The sequence below is a fragment of the Diplotaxodon limnothrissa genome, linkage group LG10 (genome assembly GCF_057381915.1).
Source record: "Diplotaxodon limnothrissa isolate DT_005_m linkage group LG10, D_limnothrissa_male_GT1.1, whole genome shotgun sequence".
Classification (NCBI taxonomy): domain Eukaryota; kingdom Metazoa; phylum Chordata; class Actinopteri; order Cichliformes; family Cichlidae; genus Diplotaxodon; species Diplotaxodon limnothrissa.
Genome location: NC_140605.1, coordinates 17,690,791 through 17,713,992, shown reverse-complemented (window position 1 = coordinate 17,713,992; position 23,202 = coordinate 17,690,791). Strand labels below are relative to the sequence as shown.

General features: G+C 45.4%; 3 protein-coding genes across 4 annotated transcripts in view; 2 read left to right on the top strand and 1 right to left on the bottom strand.

The window, feature by feature from the left end:
• Positions 1–23,202, top strand: part of cadm2a (cell adhesion molecule 2a) — a 229,894-nt gene that overhangs the window by 1,180 nt on the left and 205,512 nt on the right. The gene's annotated exons all lie outside the window — the stretch shown is intronic.
• On the top strand, positions 9,563–11,360 carry LOC146624229 (uncharacterized). Of its 2 annotated transcripts, XM_085363792.1 has the most exons (3): positions 9,563–9,631; positions 9,949–10,084; positions 10,376–11,360. In XM_085363792.1, the coding sequence occupies exons 2-3, from the start codon at positions 9,971–9,973 to the stop codon at positions 11,126–11,128; spliced, it is 867 nt and encodes a 288-aa protein (XP_085219918.1). In that variant the 5' UTR covers positions 9,563–9,631; positions 9,949–9,970; the 3' UTR covers positions 11,129–11,360. The 2 variants fall into 2 exon arrangements, with proteins under 2 accessions (XP_085219918.1, XP_085219917.1); XM_085363791.1 differs by lacking the exon at positions 9,563–9,631 and having other exon boundaries at positions 9,912–10,084.
• LOC146624228 (uncharacterized) lies at positions 11,744–13,237 on the bottom strand. Its single transcript, XM_085364825.1, has 3 exons — positions 13,141–13,237; positions 12,976–13,052; positions 11,744–12,719 (listed from the first exon to the last, which is right to left on the bottom strand). The coding sequence occupies exons 2-3, from the start codon at positions 13,023–13,025 to the stop codon at positions 11,744–11,746; spliced, it is 1,026 nt and encodes a 341-aa protein (XP_085220951.1). The 5' UTR covers positions 13,026–13,052; positions 13,141–13,237.

The following is a 23,202-nucleotide window of genomic DNA, read 5'->3' as shown; positions in this document are numbered from 1 at the left end:
TGATATGGGATTGGCAGAGTTTTTGTGTTAAATTCTCAAAAGTTTTCATTCCGAAATGATTGCTCATAATCTTAATGTCCTTCACTCAGATTAAGCCTCACAGTGCTAGTATAAAATATACTGTACAACTAATTTCCGATTTCAGTTGAGTCTTAAAGGTGTGTGATTTCAAAATATTCTGTTATTTCAACCTTCTTATTTATTTTTGACGACTATAAACAGCTTGCAGCTGTGTTTAGGCATCAGATAATCCAACTGTAAACATGAGTAAGGTGACATTGGGGGTCAAGGTCAACTGCTTTTACTAGGAATGCAACATTGGCAAAGACTAGAATCCCAACAAAGTGGTAATTTTTCAGTTTTTGTTTTGACATGTTAACTTCTTTTAAATGGAGACACACATAAATGTCCATAGATCAGATGGCAAATGCCATCTTTGATGTTATGATTATTAAACGTTTGTCGGTTTGGAATGTATATAAAAGAAAAAAAAAAGAAAATGTGCTGTTGTGGTATTTTAGACTCTGATTTTCAGAATACACATTATACTGAAACCACTGAAAACCTGATGCAAATTCTACTGTACATTTCAGCATCATTTTTACATAAATTCTCCGTAACCTCTATATTAAGCGCTGGATGGTGTTCAGCCCTTTAGGCATCCAAATTGACATTATAGTATTCCTATTTATGTACAAAGTAAAAGAGGGAACACACAGGTTCTTGAGATTCTGGAATGGACCGGCAGGAGAGGGGATGAATTTACTTTGACACAACTGTTAGTCTCTCAGCAGGGCCACGTTTGCCACACAAACCTTTTAGTCCGCTTCACCCCCCGTTTCAAATGATATCATGATGTATTTAAAGAACTGCGTGGCAAATGTATCAACATGAAAGGCAAAATTAGAGACATCTTGACTTGAGGAAAAAGAGAAATCTCAAATAAGAGAGCATTTGTGCTTGATTCCCTTGATCATTTGTTGTTGTCTCTTTGAAGTGCACGTGTGTGTGTGTGTGCATAAGAGCGAAATGAGAGAGAGCAATCCTTTCTTAATAACCGCATGATTAGAGCAATTCTTGACTTAATGAATGGCTTTGTAATAAGGTATCTCAGGGTATATCTGACAGCTTCCATTGCAGGATTTACTGATGTTCCAGAGCCTTTCTTTTTCCTGCTCATTCTCTTAAGGCTGGCATGCTCTGTGAGTATGTGTGCATTCGATTATGGGTATGTGTGTTTGCATATATTCCTATAAATGCGTGCCCTATGTTTATAGCTTATGTTTGAAGAGGCCTTAGCAAAGCCATAAGCATTCCGCCAACAGCAGAGCTCGTTGCATGTGTGGCTCCCCACCACACACACACACTCACATGAGGCTCTTTCCCTCTCGTCCTAACCCTGAAGAGGATAATGCTAGGCTGCTTGATTTGAACAGTCATCTCTAGGTGCAAGGCCTATTATTGCATAGGTTTCACACAGCAGGCAGTTCAGCCTCCACCTGAATGAAGTCTATCAAGCCGAAGACATATCCGCGCGCTCCGTAAATGACAGCTGTTTCAGCCCCTCTGGCCTCAAGCCAGCTGGCATCAAGAGATCCCGAGACTCTAAATTTCTGTCACCGACAAGACCTGCGCCACATATAGTGCGAACGCGAAATGTTGTGATGGAGGTCGTTGTTTACCAACAGCCCGAGTTGTTAGCATATTATTCTGTGTGTTTCATGTGCCCATGCCGTAGCCAGAGAAAACAGCCTGTTATGCAAATGGGTCTCTTACGTAAGCGCTCAGGGCTGAGCAGCAGGCGAGGGGAGATAGAGGCAGCGAGTGACAGAGAAACAGGGAGATGTTCTAGAATAGAGGAGTTGATGTAAGAGTAATGTGGGAGCAGAGGTGTGGAGGAGGAATGTGCAATCTCCTCAACTAAAGTGTGTGATATGTGCGCTGGTTGTTGTTTGCTGTTTGGATGCTAGTTTATCTTTGCTGCTCTGTCTGTTCCTTGTCGCTTTGCCTGCCTGGCAGTCTGTCTGTTTTGAACTCTGATCTTGCTACCCTAAATACAGACCCCCGCTGAGGGATGTGTTTATCCCTGCAGTGAGTCTAAGCTGCTGAAGACTGACCCTCCATCCCTCTGTACTTCCGTCCATCCCTCCCTCTCTTCATCCTCCCATCCTGGTGTGGAGCTTTGTACCACAGCAGCGTGGGAAAGCTTCTGATAACAAGCAGCCTTGTGTGTGTGTGTGTGTGTGTGTGTGTGTGTTTACAGAGCCACTGATTACACGGGAAAAACAAGATTTCTGTCTTTCGTGCTCACTTGCACTTTCCCTCCCACTTCTGTGTGCGTGCGTGTGTTTTCACGGTCGTGCTTTGACGCAAACCGCATGTGGTGTACTCCGGTACCTTTTACCCGGGCTATGAAGCTCCGGTACTGAGAACACTCAGTCTAGCAACACTGGCACTATGTGCATTGCATAGTACACACACACACTTGGAGCTCCACTGTGGATTCATTGCTGCTCTGCCAAGGGATTTCCCATGATCAAAGCCAGTCTTTTGTTAGTCCAGGTGTTAAAAAAGTTAAAACAGAAAGGAGGAGGAGGCTGGAGGGGAACATAGTAAGATTCAGAGCTTACACGCTCTTCCGCTCTTCATGGCAGAGCAGAGATGTGTCACTCCAGAACTGCTCCAGAAGAAAAAAAAAAGCAAAAACATTGTGATCCTGCCACCTGTTCCAACTGTTTCCATATCACTAAACCAGTGCATGTGGACAGGTTTTGCTTGGGAATACAAAGCTATGATAAGTTAAATACAGAGACTCTTTTGCTGTATTTAAACACAGGGATAAAATGAGGCAAGAAGAGGCAGGAGGCCAAGCATTGTTAAGCTTAATACACATGTTGTCGCAGATGGCAGAGATTCAGAGGTGGCAAAAACACATGTAGTAAGACACATGGGCGAAATAAAATGTTTTTATGCAAATGTCCTCCAGTGTGTAGAGTGCTAGCCAATAGCTCAGTTACTAAACCAGTCTGTGGAAATCTCTGAGGCATTTATATGAGCCTGCAAAATAGGATGCACCCACACCGAGTGACGCAGCAGAGACACCAATGCCAGGCAGACGGAGTGTCATTGTTAAACCACACAACTTCAGAAGTGTTTGTTATATAGAGGACTTTATCAAGCTGAAATTCAACTCAAAATTCCAAAAATAAAATGAACTGATTTTGGAATTCTTTCTGTCATGATGAAAACTGCAGAAAACATTGCCAAATTGGTATGTGCCCATTGCTAAGTATCTCCAGATATGAAGTGGTGGCATGACTCATCTTGCCTGTAGGATGGGCTGGCTGTGGTTCCAAAGGTAGAACAGAGTGTCTGTGATTTTAAGTGTCCTTGGGCAAGATGCCGCACCTCAAACCTTAGTGTGTGTCTGTGTGTTTGTGAAGTAGAAAGCGCTGTATGTATTAAATGTATTGATATGAATGAGAAAGTATTAAATGTGGCTTATGTATGATGTGCTTTTAATGCAGCTAGAAAAGCGGTGTATAAATGCCATTTACCTTTCATTGCATGTCTAAACACAGTGACATATGTGCTGATGTTTTTTATGTACGTTCAATGCTTCCAGGTCGACCCATTTTGCAGGTAAACGCACAAATCAAATAGCTTTAAAGCAGACACGCAGCTTGTTGAATTCTATAATGCAGGGTTTTACAAATCCTGCTGACTATCACCTGAAATATAGAAATAGTCTTGAATGATTTTCTGTCTGATACTGTGGTCTTTTTAATCACTGCACATTTCAAGTGTAAATGTTTAAAAAAAAAAAAACCTTTGCAGTTATGCTGCCAGGCAGAAGTTCAAGAGCACGTCATATTTAGAAGTAGTATAAGTGGTATTTTAATTTTAATAAATAGTATATTAGATTAACCCTGTTGACAGACGTTTTCAAGTAGATTCATATGCTCATGATGCTGTTAGAGAACTGAAACACAGAAAGTGCCAAACAAACCTTTTCCCTCACAAATAAACATCTTTGTAGTGAATCCGTGTAGAATAAATGTAGATTTGTATTTTGGTGTCAGGGCTATGTTTCGTATCTCTTAAGCAAAGTGTAATTTAAAGGCAGCCCAAAGCGTGAGAAGGGAGAGATCAAATGCAGCTTTCCGTGGAGAATGGTGAAAATACAAGCCCACAGGTGGATTTGGCTGCAGCAGCAGCATCAGCAGACAGCAAGTTTGCACCCTAAATAGACCTCCCGGTAGGAGAAATAAGTGTGCGAGCTCAGCTAACATATCAGCTGATGGGGCTTTTCTTCAAAGTTAAAATGCTGCTTTTTATGTGTACAAGTAAGAAGATGAACTAAAGTGCTTGTGTCAATGTATGACGTTCATCAGCCTGCTCTGACCACAGCACTGATTCAGTATGATGCGTCATTCTCATGAAGGTACTTAAGGCTAGCCGTTTCATTCCATCTTTTAGGCAGACCTCTGTGTTTAGCTGCTTTTAGTTTGAGTCTGACTACAGAGAGCAGATATCATCTCACCCTGAAAATTAATCACACGCGCACCCATCGGGAAGGAGACAGACAGCGTTATTGGGTGTTAGTGTGTCTGTGTGTACGCATGCTTGCATATGTGATGTCTGTATTAGCAGTGAATTCCAAAGGATTAGCGAGTAGCTAATCTGAAGCTCCAGTCTTTGACAAACCATGTGTTACTAATCTCAAACACTATGGAATAAAGAGACACAAACACAATCACCTTTTGGATTAAAGCTCTCCCTACAGAGAGTGTTGCAGGGACAGTGTCTTTTCACTTTTGCTCAAAACAGTACAAGAACATTCAGAGTGAAAAGTAAAGGAGAAATGAAAGAAAACTAAAGATAGCTGCATTGTTTTCTGCTTCTTTATTTTCTTTCTTAATCTCACACACATACAAAGACCTTACAGAATCGAATGGGCTGATTTGATGTGCTTTCAGTTTAACCTACTGTGCTCTTCAGGTTATCATAGGGTTTCCTGTCTGAGAACTCTGAGCCTTGATAAGTTCTTTATATTTTATTCCATGTGCTCTTTCATCTGACAGCTTCTTTTCCCACAATTCACAGAGGGCCAGAGTCAGTGTAAGAGTGTAAGAGTGATTTCCTTGCCGTGCCCCGACGGTGTTATTTGTTTGTGGACTCTGTTCCTAACAGACAAAATAATTTGGCCAGCAAAGTTAGCCCATATTATGTACAGAAAGATACTCACAGAGCTATATTTTCTGTATACAGTAAATAAACATGTGCAAATGTGAAAACAAAAACCCGGCAGTGTGGAGGAAAAAACCCAAAAACAAAACCTGCCAAATCTCTTGTTTTCATGGTCTGCATTTGCTCTGATAATATTGACCCAACGTGGGATGCAGCTTCAAAATCTTGGCTTTTTTTCCCACTTTATTGCTGCTCTTTTGGTGGCAAAGATTCATCTTTCCCTGTCCGCGTGCACACATATTTGTTTTCATCAAATCTGAGTTGTCAGGAAGAGTTTACAGGAAAAAACGGTGAAACATTTTGGAAGCAGACCAAAACACAATAGGGTAGAGAGAGAGAGAGAGATGCAACTTCAGGGCTAAAGATTTGAGGCGTTTTTCTAAATTCTTTTTTGTCTTCTTGTATAGTCTGGTTGAAACAGGAAATGAACCCGTATCCGTGGAGAATCCCACAGGTGCACTCACAATCTCTGCTTCTGTTTCATAAAGCAACCCCTTAAATGGCTCGCATCCTTTTTTGCATTTCCTCCTAATGATGATTCTACATTTTTTTTAATGGATGGCAGCACTTTATCATTTCTCATTGCTATAATTTACTTTTAAATCAGCGTTAAAATGCAGCTGCGTTAGTGGCAGCTGCATAAAACTTTCCGTGCATATACTTCATTTTAATTTAATGGTTCTTTTATATTCTGCAAAACACCAATTTGGCCCTTAACTGCTTAACTTGTGCATATACATTAACAATATGGAAGTATTACATGATACTAATTGAAAAGCAGGATTTACGACATCCACAATTGCACAACTATGCACTTGTTTTACCATTATGGTCTCAAAGGAAAGCTAAAGCTAATTGAAATATAATTCCCCAAAGACACATGTTCATGTTAATTGACGCTATGTGCGCCTCTATTTGTGTGTGCGCGCACTTGAGTGTGTATGTTTTTTGTATTCGTCTTATCGCCAGAAGTCACTTTCTAGTCCCTTGTCTAATCATCAGCTGGAGGGTCTCCTCACATCTTAATTTAGTCTGTGGGAGCTATTAAGCACCCTTTTGCATGATCACCATTCATAAACACATCTAATGTAGCAAAGTTATTCACTTAGAATCTCCTGATGTTGGCTCAGACTCAGATCAAATCGGTATTTTCACCGTAAATCACCTTAACTCAGTTTTTACCAAATTGTTATTTCAGGACTTTAGATCCGAGAACAAGTGGAGGACTGTGTGTACTTGTGTGCATGGGTTTCTGTGTGTGTGTGTGCATGTGTGTGAAACTGGAGATTATATTTAAAGGCTGTAATTCAGTGATTACTTTTGAGAGCTACAAGTGTGAAATTTCATCCGGTTAAAAAGATTTTACACCATAAGCCCATACACCTGTTTACAGACACACAATTACACAAAACACACACACACACATCAATTGTAAGAAGATGCAAAGTGGGCATTTGGAAGAAGACTTTTCTTCGTTGCACTTGGTACACTTCTTGATATGTGTAAATGTTGACATTCGAATATATGCACGTATAGGCTCTCTGTGTATACACAGGCTGCACTGTATGACATCTGTAGATCAGCTGGGGTCTGTGTCATATACGTTTTTATAGCAGTATGGATCCAGCTTGTGAGTATTTCAAAATCTTATGTGGCTTCTAAGTTTAGACTCTGGCCGCTCTGTGTGTAGAAATTGCTCCAGGCCTGTTGTACAGGGGAGGGAAGATGGAGTCAAGTGAGACAATTTATAACAGTTAAAAACCAAATGAACTGAGACCCTTGGCTTGGGTGAGCGAGCGGCAGCATACATAATGTGCCTTAGGGATTTCTTCTCTGCACACATTGTGCTACGCAGTGTTGCGAGTGTGTGTGTTTATGTGTGTGTGTGTGTGTCCAAGCTAGCAAACACGTAGCACACAGAAACACGCACCCCTCTCTGCCATCTGTCTCTGTTTGCCACAATGCAAATCCATTATATGCTACACAACATTATTCCCCCCATCCTAAGTGGCACACACCCCTAAGCTTACTTCCACTATCCTCCTCGGTGGAACGGTGACAATTTGCTACCACATACACATCTTTGTTAAAGATGCTGTGGCATGTTTCCAGCTGGATTTTAATACATATTTTCATGCTCCATTTAAATTTTTTCATAACTTCGCGTTTAGCATCGAAGCGCTGAGATTTTACAAGCCTGTTTGCTTGTTACTGCTGCCTCATGTGGAAATTAGTGTGGTGATTTATTTATTTTTATTTCCAATTGGTCCCTTTCGAACCATCGCTGGACCCTAATAATCCTGCTTCATCCAGTTATTAATTTTTGCATTTTGGCAGACAGACTGAACTCAAGCACATGCACAGACACACACACGCACACACTGCATGAATCTGGGTAAGGCTTGGCTCAGTAGTTTTATAGCTAACTCATCTCCAGTTCTAATCAAAAAGCTTCCCCAGCCCTGAACCTCCTGCTGAGGAAACAAAGACGTTATTATGTTTTTAAATGGTCTCCAATTACGGGTAATTTCACCGCCTATCTTAAAGCTATTTGCTTTTCTCTCACTTTGCTCCGGTTGGGTTGAGCAAGCATTGTGCTTTGCAAAAACAACGAGCAGACAAGTTCGACATACAGCAGATGCATTCTTTTGGAAAGCAGAGCGGTCCCCTTTTTTTGCAGCCCTTTCCCGGCTCTGCTCATCTCTTATCATGAGAAATGGCAAACACAGTCAACTCAATTCCTTCTTTATCTTCCTCATTATTGTTTGGCTCACAGAACTCTCAATTACCCCGTCCATCTCTTATACAGTCAAAAGCTCCCACTGACTGAAGCTGGTAAATATTCTCACGTAGTTAGAATCTAGTGGGTCTCATTTGCGAGTGATGTTAATATACATATAAACATGTACACATGCTGTGCTTGAAACAATTTTCAAACAGTGTAATCTAATCAGTTAGCAGCCTGGTGCTGCATTTTTATGTTTGAATAATTTTATGTTGCTGCACAGAGCCTTGCTGACAGTTTCGAATGTTAAATGGAGCCCCACCTGGGGAGTGAATTTGGTTTTGATGGATTTGGGTTTCATTTGTGCGTTGGGATTCTGGCAGTTGTCTTTTATTTTTAGTTTTTATGACATTTCAATGATAGAGGCACTCTTCAGCAGAAAATTTGTCAATCCAAGCATTTGATTAATACGTTGCACTCGCATTTTCTGACCATTTCACATCCAAATAAATTCTATATTTGCAGAGACTGAACTACACCGGATGCAAAATGCACAGGCAAACAATTAAAACTATGAATCACAGGTAGCCAGCAGTTTCTGATGCAAACTCTCAGCTTTGCTATTAAACCCATTTATTCATGGTAACTGTTTGCTTTACAAGACACTGAACGTGTTTAGCAATATTCCTTTTTTGAAAGTATAGTTTCTTCTTTTCTTACTGCTTCCTTAGCTTCCACTCTAAATTCGTACTATGGCTAAAATCCTAGACTCGTTTTCCCCGCATGCAAATGCTGCTGTATGTGTATCCAGTTCAAATGGACCAGCTAATGCTAATCTCTGCTAATCCTCTGAGAAGCACCCTCAGAACAACATTATCATGCTACTCTGTAGCTGAGATGGATAGTGGGAGAGAGGGGACAAAAATGGTGAATGGAGACATAAGCGGGGCAAATAGACTACTTGCACTAGGGCATGTGACGTATTTCCGTTTCCAAATAGTACCGCTTGTGCGTTTCCGGTACGTTTGCTTATCTATCGGTAGCTATGCTAATGTCGCTTCAGAATGAGTATAAAAAGGAAAGTATTTAAAACAGAACATTTTCAAAAACAGGAGAAGAAATACTCCGAGCATTGCTGTGTCCCACTTTGTTCAGCTTCAGCCAAATTTAACGGCATACTAAGTTTTCATGCCTTTCCGACCCATTCCGACTTGAGAAGACAATGGCTGGTAAATATACGCCGGGATCATTTCACGATTACCTCTCACACCAGGGTCTGCTGCAGACACTTTGCCAGTGATCAACTCATAGAGCCAACAACCCTCGATGGTCGAAGGCGGCTTATTAAAGGTGCTGTACCAACACTTTTTGAGTGGAATGGCTATAAAGTTGAACCACCGCGGCGTAGTGTTTGGGAGAGAACGGAGCGACGCCCTGAACTAGTTCCTCCTGACGATCAAGAAGAGCACAGTCTTACAAGAGATCATGACTACTGCTCAGTCCCTGAGCCGTCTGCATTGGACATATCAGCATCAGCTGCAGAAGACCTGTCCAAAGACGTGGAGACTCTAAGGAAATACAGGAGTTACGTGTCCAGCGAGAATTTGGGTTACAGCGTTTTGCTGGCTCCGACACTGACATCCGATTCTATACCAGGTACATCTAAGTTCTATTCAAGCTAACTGTTTAAAATATACCAAGGTCACCATCAGTTAAATTTCGAAAGTTTTTCCAGTCTTAATGAAAACAAAATAGAAATTTACTTTTTCTCTGCTGATTGTATGTTTTATGTAGATGCTTTAGTATTTAAACGATATCCTAATGCTACAGGTAAAATACAACACCAAATACTCTTAATCAGACTATTTTATACAGCAATGCCATTAGCATATTTGTCACAGATCACATTATTTTTATGTCAGTGTGTAATGTTAATTAATGATTGACACGATGTATGTCTCTCTCGTGAATAGATTTCCAAGCTATGATCATTTGATGGCATTCTGGGTTTTGATTGAGCCTTGCATCTATAAAATGATCCGGGTTTCAAGAGCCAAGTCAGCTGCCAATCGGAACGAAGAAGTGTTGACACCTGCACGCACATCAACAGTAGGTTATGGGTTTGTTGGTAGTTAGAACTAGAGGTGTAATGTTATTGTATTTATGTACAATAACATTACATTATGTACAGTAGCATACATACACAGGTGTATGTATGCTAGACTCAGTATCCTTTACATACATACACCTCATACACCTGTGCACTACAGCACCTCATTGTTTACCCCATGGTACAGTATGGTATGCCTAACCATTACAAAACATTTAGCCAAGAAAAGAATAATTTTACTAGTTCATAGCTTAAGGAGTAACATTTTCCCTTTTGTTTTCACCTTCCAGAGGCAGCTGCTACAGCCAATTGATGAGTTTTTTCTTTTCCTGGTTTTCCTGTCAGTTGGTTTGAAGGAGAGGGACCTGGCACACCGATTTAACATACACCAGTCCACAGTGAGCCGCATTATTGCAACATGGACAAATTTTCTTGCCACTGCACTGGGGTCTCAGTGCATCTGGCTTACACGTGAAGAAGTGCAAGCTTACCTCCCTGAGGAATTCAAAGATTTCTCAGACACCCAGATGATCCTTGACTGTACAGAGCTGAGGTGTCAGACACCATCCTCACCACTTCTCCAAAGTGAAATGTACTCTTCGTACAAATCCCACTGTACGATGAAAGCCCTGGTTGGCATAGCTCCACATGGTCCAGTGACATTCATCTCTAATCTGTATGCTGGTTCGGTTAGTGACAAGGAACTATTCAAACAATCAGGCATTGCTGAGAAGTTGACTGAAGACATGGCAGTGATGGTAGATAAGGGCTTCCTAATCACCGATTGTTGTAAATGCAAAGTGTACTGCCCACCTTTTCTATCTAAGCAGAAGCAGATGCCAGCATACCAGGTTAAGGAGACGCAGGCCATAGCCAGACTCAGGGTACATGTGGAGCGAGTCATTAGGAGGATCAAACAGAACAAACTTTTTGATAGCATCATTACCATGTCACATGTTTATAATATCAACCAACTGTTTGCAGTGGCATGTATGCTGTCAAATTACCAGAACACAGCATTAGTTAAAAAATGGGTTAAGTGAGACAAGATGGATTTTTCCCAAGACACCAGTGCCAGTACAAGTAACTTATGGAAAATGACCTGCAGCTGAGGCCACTACAGTTGAATTTCTTCCTTCTCAGCTGACAATACTTGATTACAGAACTGGTACTTGAGTGCTGATAGTTGAGTTTCAGTTATTGATAATTCAAATTCATTGCAAATGTTTAATGTTAATAATACTGTTTAATTATACTACTATATTACTATTCAGATTCAACAAAACTATTTATCAAAATTATAAAGTAAATCACTAAATCGTTTTAAAACCATAAGTGACATTGAACTTTTGTAACATCAAAAATACCATTTGTCATTTTCTACAGTTCAGTTGTGTTATTGTCTAAATGTATATCAGTATGCTAGGCATGGAGTTTTAAATACTTACCATGTAAATAAGTTCTGCACAAATTCAATGTTTTAATGTGTGTTTTTAAAAATTAAATTGATGCCATTGCTTAAATAACAGTTTATTGATGTCACATAAAAGTAACATGTAACAACAAAAGAATTCATGAAATATATTGAAAATAAAACATCAGTTATTTTGTTCCAGCCAGCCTGAAGGATCTGTTTTTCTTTTTGCTGTTTTCACTGTTCATTTTTTCAAACAAAGGTATCTTGGCATATATATGTAAAAAAAGAAATAGTCTGCCTTTTCTCTGATTGCATTGTGCACATCTGTATCCATGTATATTCTTTGCACTAGGTAGTCCTCTTGTGCCCACACAACAAAGTCACACCACTGCATCCCACTGATGAGCAGTTGTCCTTGCACTTGCCAGTAATATGCGTGGCTCTTTTTTAGTTTAGGGGTACCACATTCCATCTGCACATATTTGCAGTCAATAAAGTTTTGTACATTGGGACATTTGAATTCGACGAAGCCAAACTGGGGGTATTCATTGGGGTCAAAAACAACACCATCAGGAGATGCAGCAAGCCAGGGGGCAATGGGGTGAATGACCAGACCACAGGGTGAGTAGTTAACATTCATTAGCCTACTATACTCTGCTGCTATTGCAGGCTCCATCTCAGTTCCTCTCCTCATGTCTGCTGTCTGCCTTGTTCCCTTCAATATACGCTCTGCTAGTGACTCGGCCGAGCTCTGGCCTCTGACGTGACACACCTCCCGAAACCTAGAGGCAGTCACTCTGGGCCTTCGGAGCTGATGCCACTCAGACGAAGAGCTTTGCTCACGTGTAGCTTCCTCTATTTTGTGAGCCATTTCCAGAGTTACAGACAAGCTTTTCAGATGCAGAAGCTCTTCTTCTGAGCACACAAACACACAATCTGATGGCAAGATGTCATACCCCTCCAGAGGCAAGTGCGGTGTTGGTGGTGCATCGCGGTGTAGTGTGATGTACCGGGTTGTCAAAACCGGCTGCTGATATGACAGAACACTGCCCTCCTGCACCAGCCCAAAGGCACTTTCCACAAGGGGCTTGTCAGGTCTCATGTTCATTGTGGTCACAAGTGGCCTGTCCTCAATATTAAATTTTGCATATGCCTCCGTTATTCTGAACAAGCAGGGATCTGGTAACGGACCCACCATGCCTCTGTAGAAGCCACTCCTAAAGAAAACATCAATGACAATAATGTAAAGGAGAAGGTTATTATACTGAACAACAACTAAACTAAAAACTAAAAGGTGTAAAACAGTGGTGCATAAGTTAGAGACTGGGATGTATATGTACATGACTGAGTTAGCCGTCTTCAGAAAGTGTAATGTTGTATGTAAATTAATACCTATTCTGACACATGTATGTATGAAAAAAATAGCAACATACATTTGTAACACATGAAACCAAATTTTACAAATGTAATTACCGTACTCCAGTCTGGGCCATCCTATTTGGTACTGGCTTAGTGAAGATCATGGAGTTGATGGGTCCTGGCTTCACACCCTAACAGAAGACACATTTACTATGGATGGTGTTGCTGTTCATATGTAAACATGGACTAATTCAAAAACTTTAACCTCATTTAAATTACCACTGTCCGTGGCTTGTGCCATTGCTGTTCAGATTCCGTGCAGCTATGCACAGGGGGGACAACCGGCACTCTGAGTTGTGAGTAGTGTGCTGTTTGGAAGAGCAATGCCACTGTGTGATTGTCAGTATCACCGGCGATGAATCCAGAAGCTTAATCTAAGAAGAAAGAACGAAAATTAAAAATGTAACATCTTCATGGAAGAGCCGAACAGGAACATAGTTCAGTGTTATGGTTACGTACCCTCCTGAATGCTTAGTGTTTCCTTCTCTCCCTATTAAAACAACTTAACCATGCTTGATAACTGTAATAACTTAGATTGTGTATATTTGCAGTATTAACTTGTTGTCAAATGTTTCTGATCACCCAAACACACGTTGATTTAACTATCTGACTAGTCAAATTAGGAGTGATAAAGCAGGGAGACAAGGAAAACATTCAAGTTGATGGGCCTTTAGGAATGAACTTAACTAATGCTTAAATGAACTGAACCCCACAGAACGGGGATTAACAACTTTACACAGCTTCCTGCCTACACTTAGTCTGTGTGGTGCCTCACTCTTCCTCATCGACCTGTAGCACAGGGCTCTCACACCGACCTCCCCTGACAACCTGTCTTTATTGGACACTGAATAAAGATACAAGTACCATTAGCATTATTTCTGTATTACTCATTTCAGCATGTCTTAAACATATTGTAATGACCTGGCTGGGGTTGTTAGCCAGGTGCATTCTGGGTATTGTGTTGTCTCTGTGTTTTCTATCGTTCTGCTAGTTCATATGTGTTTGATTTGCATGTTGTGTTAGTGTTATGTTAATGTAAGCCACAGTGAAGTTGATGTGTGTTCTGTGGAGGGGGGTGAATTGGCATGGTTGGCTGACACCGCGACTCTATGTGGTGGGAGCGTGATAGGGGTTCGGTGTCAGCAGTGTTACGTTGTTGTTGAAAAAGATGGTGAATAAATGCCTGTGGTGAACCACTACTGCCTCCTGCTGGATTATTCGGGGATTACCAGTCTGCTGCTGAGACGCTCGGGGTCATGCGGTGTACGAGGCACGAGCGCTCTCCATTCATTGCGAAGTTTAGCGATAGCTGCTAGCGCCCCGCTAGCCGTTTAGCTAGTGAGCAGTTTAGCCAGTCAGCTCCCCAAACCCACAGTCGTTACAATTGGTGTCAGAAGTGGGATTCATGAGTGTCTAGCAGACACTATGGAGCCGACCATAGGCGAATTAGAGCGTGTAATCCGAGACAACAGCTCGCTTCTGGAAAGCATGGCTGCCGAGACCCAGCGGAGAAGACCCGAGCTGGGGCGGCCAGAGGGCCACAGCCACCCCCTGCTCTCCCTGCGACGGGAGGGGATTCCTGGGGCCGCACCACAGCTTCCTGGCAGGACGGCTGCTAAGCTACAGCACTACACTGGGGCGACGCAGCTGGAGCCGTATCTGGCCCAAGTCACGCTGGCTGCCACTCACAACGGGTGGGGTCAAGAAGAGACTGCCACCCACCTGGCGCTTGCACTGGAGGGCCCAGCGCTCCAGGTTCTGCTGGACCTGCCCCCAGAGGAGCAGCGCGACCTCCGGGCCTTGACCACGGCGCTCGGCAGACGGTTTGGACAGAGACCACCAGCCGAACAGAGCAGGGAGGAGCTGGCTTGCCGACGCCGACGCGAGGGAGAGAGCCTGGGGTCCTTTGCTGCGGACGTCCGCCTCTATGCCCGACGGGGCTACCCGACATTCCCAGGAGCGGCACGAGAGGAGCTGGGTCTCCACGCCTTCCTGAGGGGCCTCACACCAGAGAGGCTGCGACAGCATGTCCGGCTGTCATCCCCCCGAGACCTGGAGGAGGCACTGAGGGAGGCTGAGCGGGCTGAGGAGGTGCTGCGGGGCGAGCCAGGGACCCGACGATCGGCCAGGATGGTCGAGCGAGAGATGAACGCGTCCCAGTCGGATGAGGAGGAGGAGGCCAGACGAGCCCAATCAGAGGCAGTTCCACGTCGGAGGCGCCGGACGGACTGCTGTTATCGGTGCGGGGAACCTGGTCACCTCGCCCGGAACTGTCCCGCACCTAGTCCTCGGAGCCGAGTGACATCACCGACGGGAAACGGCCACGGGGTGGGACAGTGAGGGAACCCCCACCCCAATCGTTAAACCCTCTCCATGACACTCATCCCGTGGTGGGCCGCTGTGGGTCCACCCGTGGACTGTACCTGGACTGTATAGTTGATGGACGGTCTTGCCGGGCCCTGGTAGACACGGGGTCCACCATCTGCTTGCTGCGAAGGGGGGTGCTCCCGGAGACGGGTGGCTCATTGCCAAAAGACTGGACCCCTACTCACACAGCGTTGTACACTGTCACAGGAGAAAAGACTGTGATGCCGGGGAAAAAGACTCTGCAGGTGGTGGTGGGAACGAACAGTGTGAACCATGAGTTCTGGCTTGCCGACATAACAGACGAGTGCATTGTTGGACTGGACTTGCTGGCCCACTGGGGGGCACGGGTCGATGTACTGGGAGTTGCCATCCACCTTGGTGCTGAGACCGTGCAGCTTCAAGTGGGCCGCGGTAGCCAGGGACAGACCCCCACCCCACCAGCACCCCCAAAGCCCTTACGCCCCGCAGCTCCATGCCACAGCCAGGGGCCGAGGGCGGCAGGGGTGCGGAAGAGGACCCAGGGGGTGGACGTAAGCAGGGCCAACATCCCGCAGCCAGAGTCGCCGCCTAGCTCGGCAGTCTCCCCGTCACCTGAGACTGTCGCGGCAGTAGAGGAGCTTGGGCGGCGAAGTGGGGTGCACCTCAGTGCGACACAGCAGCAGCAGCTGCAGAGCCTCTTGGCAGAGTTTATGGACACTTTTGCCGCCAGGGAAGAGGACTGCACAAGGACGGGCCTGGTGCAACACACTATAGACACTGGAGCAGCTGCTCCAATCCGGCTGCGGCCCCACCGCCTGCCCCTCGCCAAACGCCAAGCTGCCGAGGGACTGATAAAAGAGATGGCAGCTAATGGCGTCATTGAACCCTCGGATAGTCCATGGGCCGCACCTATGGTTATGGTGCGGAAGAAAACAGGGGGGTGGCGCCCTTGTGTGGACTACAGGCGTCTGAACGCGGTCACCCGCAAGGACTCTTACCCGTTACCTCGCATCGATGACGCACTGGATTACATCGCTGGGTCCAGTTGGTTCAGCTCGCTAGACCTCCGCAGTGGGTACTGGCAGGTGGAGCTCGCTGCCGAGGCGCGGCCCAAGACTGCATTCACCATAGGGCAAGGACTGTGGCAGTTTAAGGTGATGCCTTTTGGACTATGCAATGCACCAGCCACGTTCGAAAGGTTAATGGAAAGGGTCCTCAAAGACATTCCCCGTGCCCGCTGCGTGGTCTATTTGGATGACTTGCTGACTCATGCTAAGGACTTTGAACAGGCCGTGGCCAACCTACGAGAGGTTCTGACTGCCATCCGCGGGGCCGGACTAAAGCTGAACCCGGCCAAGTGCAACCTTCTTGCTCGCCAGGTGAAGTTCCTGGGACATGTGGTGAGCGAACAGGGGGTGGCTACTGACCCCGAGAAGGTGGTTGCTGTGGGGGACTGGCCTACCCCATCGAACGTCGCCGAGCTACGAAGCTTCCTGGGGCTGGCCTCCTATTACAGGAGGTTTGTAAAAGACTTTGCCACCGTCGCTAGCCCCTTGCATCAGTTGACAAACAAGGGTCAGCGGTTTGGTTGGACGGAGGGCTGTGCAACGGCTTTCGAGCAGCTGAAAACTGCCCTTGTGAGTGCCCTGGTCTTGGCGTATCCTGACCCCAGCCAGCCTTTCCTTTTGGACACCGACGCCAGCAACGTGGGGGTCGGAGCGGTGCTCTCCCAGAGGGGAGAGGCTGAGGAGCGAGTGGTGGCATACTACAGCTGCAGCCTCAGCCGGGCCGAGAGGAATTACTGTGTTACCCGGCGTGAGCTGTTGGCTGTGGTCCTGGCGGTTCGTCACTTCCGACCTTACCTCCTGGGCACTAAGTTCCTGCTCAGGACAGACCACGCCAGCCTAACCTGGATGCTGAACTTTCGCCAGCCAGAGGGTCAGGTGGCCCGGTGGCTGGAAATACTACAAGAGTACGACTTTGAGGCCCAGCACCGACCAGGGCGGCAACACGCCAACGCTGACGCCCTGTCCAGGCGCCCCTGTTCTGCGGATGAGTGCCGGTACTGCAGGCGCATGGAGGAGCTGGACCGGGGTCCGACATCGGCAGCAGCAGAACCTGAGGGTGTGGATGAAGGGCAGGAACCTTTCACCGCGGCGGAGCTACAGCAGCACCAGGTGAGCGATCCAGCGCTGGAGATGGTGAGGGACTGGATGGAGGCAGGGACACGGCCAGACTGGTCCGCCGTGTCTTCCCAAGGGCCCGAGACAAAGTCGCTGTACTCCCAGTGGAACAGCCTGGAGCTCCATGGCGGTGTAATCTACCGGCGGTGGCGAGCGCCAGACGGGGGAGGCGACATACTCCAGCTCCTGGTTTCCCGGGCCTTGCGGCCTGAGGTCCTCCGCTGGGTCCATGGGGCTGCAGGTACTGGCCATTTTGGGAATGGCAAGACGTTGCGACGGCTGAGACGGCGGTTCTACTGGCCGGGGTGTCGTCAGGACGTGGAGATCCACGTCCACTGCTGTGACGACTGCACGGCGCAGAAAGGTCCCAGCCAGCGCTCCCATGCCCCATTGCAGCAATACCTAGTTGGGGCGCCAATGGAGCGGATCGGAGTGGATATCCTGGGTCCATTCCCTGTTACTGATGCCGGCAACCGGTATGTCCTGGTCGCGATGGATTATTTCTCAAAGTGGCCAGAGGCGTACGCGGTGCCGGATCAGAGTGCGGTGACGACGGCGCGGACTCTGGTGGATGAGATGTTCACGCGGTTTGGTGTACCGGAGGAGCTCCATAGCGACCAAGGGAGGAACTTTGAGAGCCAGGTGCTGGGAGAAGTGTGTCGGAGGCTGGGGGTGAGAAAAACGAGGACCACCCCCCTCCATCCTCAGAGCGATGGTCTGGTTGAGCGGTTCAACCGCACGCTGGCCACCCAGCTGGCCATCCTGACCAGCCAACATCAGAGGGACTGGGACCAACACCTGCCCCTTGTTTTGTGGGCATATCGAACAGCAGTGCAGGAGTCAAGTCAGTGTACTCCTGCAGCGTTGATGTTCGGAAGGGAGCTCCGGACCCCGGTGGACTTGGTGTTCGGAGCGCCCCCTGAGCCGGAGATTGCTGGTGGACCAGAGATGGACTACTTCCGGCGGCTCAGGGAGCGGTTGCACACGGTGCATCAACTGGCAAGACGGACATTGGAGGGAGCCGGGGCCCGCCAGAAACGGGCGTATGATACCCGTGCGCACGGTCCTATGCTGGGGGCCGGAGATCGGGTCTGGGTGTTCTGCCCCCAGAGGAAGCGGGGGCTGACCCCCAAGCTCATGAGCCACTGGCAAGGCCCGGGCGAAATCCTGGAACAGCTGTCGGAGGTGGTCTTCAGAGTCCGGATGCCGGGGCGGGGAAGGCGGGTGGTGCTACACAAGGACCGGCTGGCGCCATACCATCCGCTTGCCCCCAACCCGCAGGCTGGTGTGCAGCCTGGGGACTCCTCGCCCCCTACGCCCGGCCCGGAGGGGGGCGCCATGGATTCCCAGTCGAGGCCGAAGCGTACTCGACGCCGGCCCGGACATTTGCTGGACTACAGTGTGGACAGTTAAGGTTGTGGGGACACTAAACCTTTTTGGGAGGGGGCTGTGTAATGACCTGGCTGGGGTTGTTAGCCAGGTGCATTCTGGGTATTGTGTTGTCTCTGTGTTTTCTATCGTTCTGCTAGTTCATATGTGTTTGATTTGCATGTTGTGTTAGTGTTATGTTAATGTAAGCCACAGTGAAGTTGATGTGTGTTCTGTGGAGGGGGGTGAATTGGCATGGTTGGCTGACACCGCGACTCTATGTGGTGGGAGCGTGATAGGGGTTCGGTGTCAGCAGTGTTACGTTGTTGTTGAAAAAGATGGTGAATAAATGCCTGTGGTGAACCACTACTGCCTCCTGCTGGATTATTCGGGGATTACCAGTCTGCTGCTGAGACGCTCGGGGTCATGCGGTGTACGAGGCACGAGCGCTCTCCATTCATTGCGAAGTTTAGCGATAGCTGCTAGCGCCCCGCTAGCCGTTTAGCTAGTGAGCAGTTTAGCCAGTCAGCTCCCCAAACCCACAGTCGTTACAATATATATTTTACACTTAGCAAGAGTAGCATTAGGTAGTTAACTACCTCCATAGTTAGCCAACTACCTAAAGCTATTATAACAGTGTCTAACAACAAAAGTGACATTAGTTAAGAAAACCTCAACTATAGTTTAGGACGACATAAAACACCGTTTAAGAAAACATGTAATGTAGAGAACTGACATCAAATGAAGGACATAGCGGAGTAACGTAGTGTTTGCATTTGACGTTAGCTAGCGTTTCTTTGTCAGTTAATTTACGTTTTCTTACCTTCGTAGTTGTGTATATATGATGCAGCATATAACTTAAATCCTTTATCTAATTTGCTGGCGGGGGTAGTCGTCACTCTGCAAATCCGATGAACATCGGTGATGTTCAATTTTGGGAGCTCTTGTAGGCAGCGAGTGTAGAACGTCGCCATGGTTTAACCGCACCGGAAGCACTGGAGCAGGACTACATAGAACGCGGAAGTGTTAGTGCAAGTAGTCCATATTCAAACCTTAACAGATGACTCACACACACAGACACACACGCCAATCCTGGTCACCTGACTGTGTCCGCCTTTGCACAGACGCACACACAAAAGAGAGAGAAAGAGAAAGAGAGAGGGAACTCTCTAGGCGCAGTAGTATTAATGAAGCAGTGTTAACCACAGTTATACTGAGGAGGTAAGGGGTAGCCTACTGTTCAGGACTAAGTGGTGATCCTAAGCCTTTGCCTTAATGCACTGACCACTAATTCTGAGCCTCTAAACGACAAGAAGCCGTATCTTTAGACTGTATTAGTTCCTCGACACAGGTGATCATAGTTTAGCTTGCTTGGGAGGAAGCCTTTAATCCTAGTACCACCATTTTGACCTCATAGGCATTATGTTTGTAAAACTGAAGTCCCTTAGAGTAACATTTGAATACGGTAGCAACTTACTTAGCTAAGGCGATTCTCAGAAATGTACACTGTAGGAATAGTACAGTTTACATAGATTTTTTTTATTGCTTGTGTTTTTATTGAGATTTACATGCTCGTGCCCGTATGGGATTGTGTTATTTTCGAGCCTTTAATCAAAAGCTGCAGTTTTGATACGTTTTCCTGACGTCAGCGCCTGTGCTTTCTTTGATGTAATCTTATGTCCCACGTAATGTAGCTCTGCTTGTAAGTAAAATGAAACTGATAAGTCAAAGATAGTCATGCAATTGATTAATTGCAGTCTTGCACTTGTACTCTAGCGCTGCTAATTCGCACACTACTTGCACATTCATGATGTTTACAAGGAGACATTGCAGCATGTATAGGCATGTCCCTCCCACAGATAGCAAATATGACATTTAAAATCAACGCCACTTTTCCAGTTTAAATTAAGTGAAATGCTGAAATCACTGACATTATGGTACATTATTTCTGTGCGTGGCACAGCACAGCACAGCAAGGCGCTGTTTGAAAAAAAAAAAATCATAGAAAAAAAAATTAAGCAAGACGTATCAGAGACTAGGGCTGAATTAACTCGAAGCAAGTAGACATTTACTTGTTAATTTGTATTAAATTGGGCCTTTTAAAGTATGACACTACACCAATCAGAATGATTGCTTGGACCACTTGCATTGCTTTCATCCCTTTCCGGCTCGATTCTCAAAATTAGCAGCATAACTCCTGAAGTAGCAGCTCTCCTGATATCCAGTGGGTACTTATCATTCAAAGGAGGCCACCTCGATAAAAGAGATAACAAGAAAGCAGAACCGAGGAGGAAGGCGCAAGCAAAGACAGCAGAGAATTCACCAGGGGAAGGTGATGGGTTGTTTTCAGATGCTATGCAAGTATTTGTTGTGCCTGTGGCTTGGCTGGTGTTCTGTATGACATGCTATTGGCCACTGCTGTGTCAACACTGTCTTTAGGTCTCACTATGATAAGATGACATGAGACAGGAATGGGGGTTACAGCAAAACACTGTGAGTGCCTGCGACACAAAATGGGTGGAGGGTGAGGGAATGTGAGAATTCAGAGGATGTGGTGGTAACAGGATGGATGAGGGGAGAATAGAGGAATTCCCCAGTGCAGTGGGGGGGAAAAAATAAGAGAGCCCCCAAAAAAAAGAACAGCAGCCACGCATGAAATATTCAGGAAATGAGACTTGACACATCTTCAGACTTGTCCTCAAACACCTAAACTCAGGCACAACATCTCACAAACGCAAGTGGTATTCACAAAGAGTTTGACGCATTTATTATATATCACAATGAAGAGATGGAGCCTCACAGGGTCTGTATCACTTCTGCTATGTGAATGCAGAAAAAAAGGTTGGGTTTTCTATTTAAGTTTCAGCAATTCATACAAAGCACACACATAGCATATAGATTTTGATGTCAGTCATTCTTATAGTTTTATGAAACATGCAGACCCCCGGATGTGAAAGCTGCTGGGCTGCCCTCCAGTTAGTAATGCAGCAATGCAAATGTGTTTCAGTCGAGAAAGAAAGTTGTGTCACATGTTTTCACTTCACTACTTTGTCTCTCTTTTTGCATCTCCTTTCGCTCTTCTACCATCTCTCTCCTGGATATTTCGTTTCTCTCTCACCCCCGACACCACTCTCTCCAGTGTCACCCTTGGCTTTCATCTTGCCAGGGTGCTTCCTTTATAAGAATACTCCAATTGGCTGACAAGCGCCCTTGTCAGACACCATTCATTGCACTTGCGTAGATATGAAAAGTGTTTTAACAAGCACCGCTGAGTTTTGCAGTGTAGTGGAAACTGCATACCAATGGCAATGCAGATCCTGTGACCGAATTAAAGAAGGTGTGAAGTTTGGGAAAATTTATGTTGATGTCCTTGTCAGACGTTAAAGTTTTACTACAGCACCCACAAGGTGGTGAGTAACTACAGTTGATTTTGTTTTGCTGTTATCCGTAGGTAATTTGGACAGCAGTGAACTGGATTCTGAGCACATTTTGTGAATTTGATTTACCAGAGACAGAGGTGACAATTAAATTTTATTCTTAAAAAAGAGCACTCAATCATGGCTATCACAGAAGTGACTTCCACTGGATATTTATATACTGTGGCACATAGTGTATAATTAGGTGTGTTAATAGTTAACTATTAATTATTAATGATTATTATTTTAAGACTTTCTTTCTCATTTATAATCTCCATAGACTGCTGTCTGGAGACTGGTTGACAAAAGCAAAAGAGCAATGTACAGCAGCCATTTATTCAGCAAGTGACATCTGGACAGTTGAGTAAGAGACATACCCATCTGATTAGTGATTCTACTTTAATTGGGCCTTTTTGATAGATTCACAGCTATTAAACCTGGGAGGACAAAAAGAGGTAAAAATAACAAAAAGGTGTTCCTAACAACAAGTTTGAAGCTTTTAGATTATTTTTGTCGCATCTTGATGTTGCGCTTTGTAGGTAGTCGCCTGTCCACTTGTCTTGTGGTAGTCATCTTGTGGCTGCAGACCAGTTTTGTTTTGTCTTTCGTTTTTTTGTAGCACCCATACTCACCAGAGTCAGGCCAAGTTTACTATTTAGGGATGTTTCAGGTTTCTCAGAACTAATGTGTGCCCATGTTATAGTATTGTTTCATCTGTGATTATAGACTGTGTGTTTAGTCTTAGGTGGTTGCTAGGCAACGCAATGACGCCATAATATGTCAAGCATACTGAATGTTTTGTGGATATACATTAAATTTTATCGCTATTGAAATGATGCAAATGCTTTTTGATGGTGATATCAGAGCATGATGCTACTAATGGGTCATTTTAACACTGGTAGGTGGTTGCTAGGCAACACGATGAGACAATATCTGATTTAGATAAGAACCTTCATGGACCTAAGATG

What these genes read in the sequence shown, in the direction of transcription:
- LOC146624229 (XM_085363791.1), top strand. Translation starts at nt 9,914, where the DNA reads ATGATTGACACGATGTATGTCTCTCTCGTGAATAGATTTCCAAGCTAT. An exon ending in CACCTGCACGCACATCAACA is followed by an intron (nt 10,085 to 10,375) that starts GTAGGTTATGGG and finishes TTCACCTTCCAG; the next exon opens with AGGCAGCTGCTACAGCCAAT.
- LOC146624228 (XM_085364825.1), bottom strand. Translation starts at nt 13,025, where the DNA reads ATGATCTTCACTAAGCCAGTACCAAATAGGATGGCCCAGACTGGAGTA. An exon ending in ATGGCCCAGACTGGAGTACG is followed by an intron (nt 12,720 to 12,975) that starts GTAATTACATTT and finishes TGTTTTCTTTAG; the next exon opens with GAGTGGCTTCTACAGAGGCA.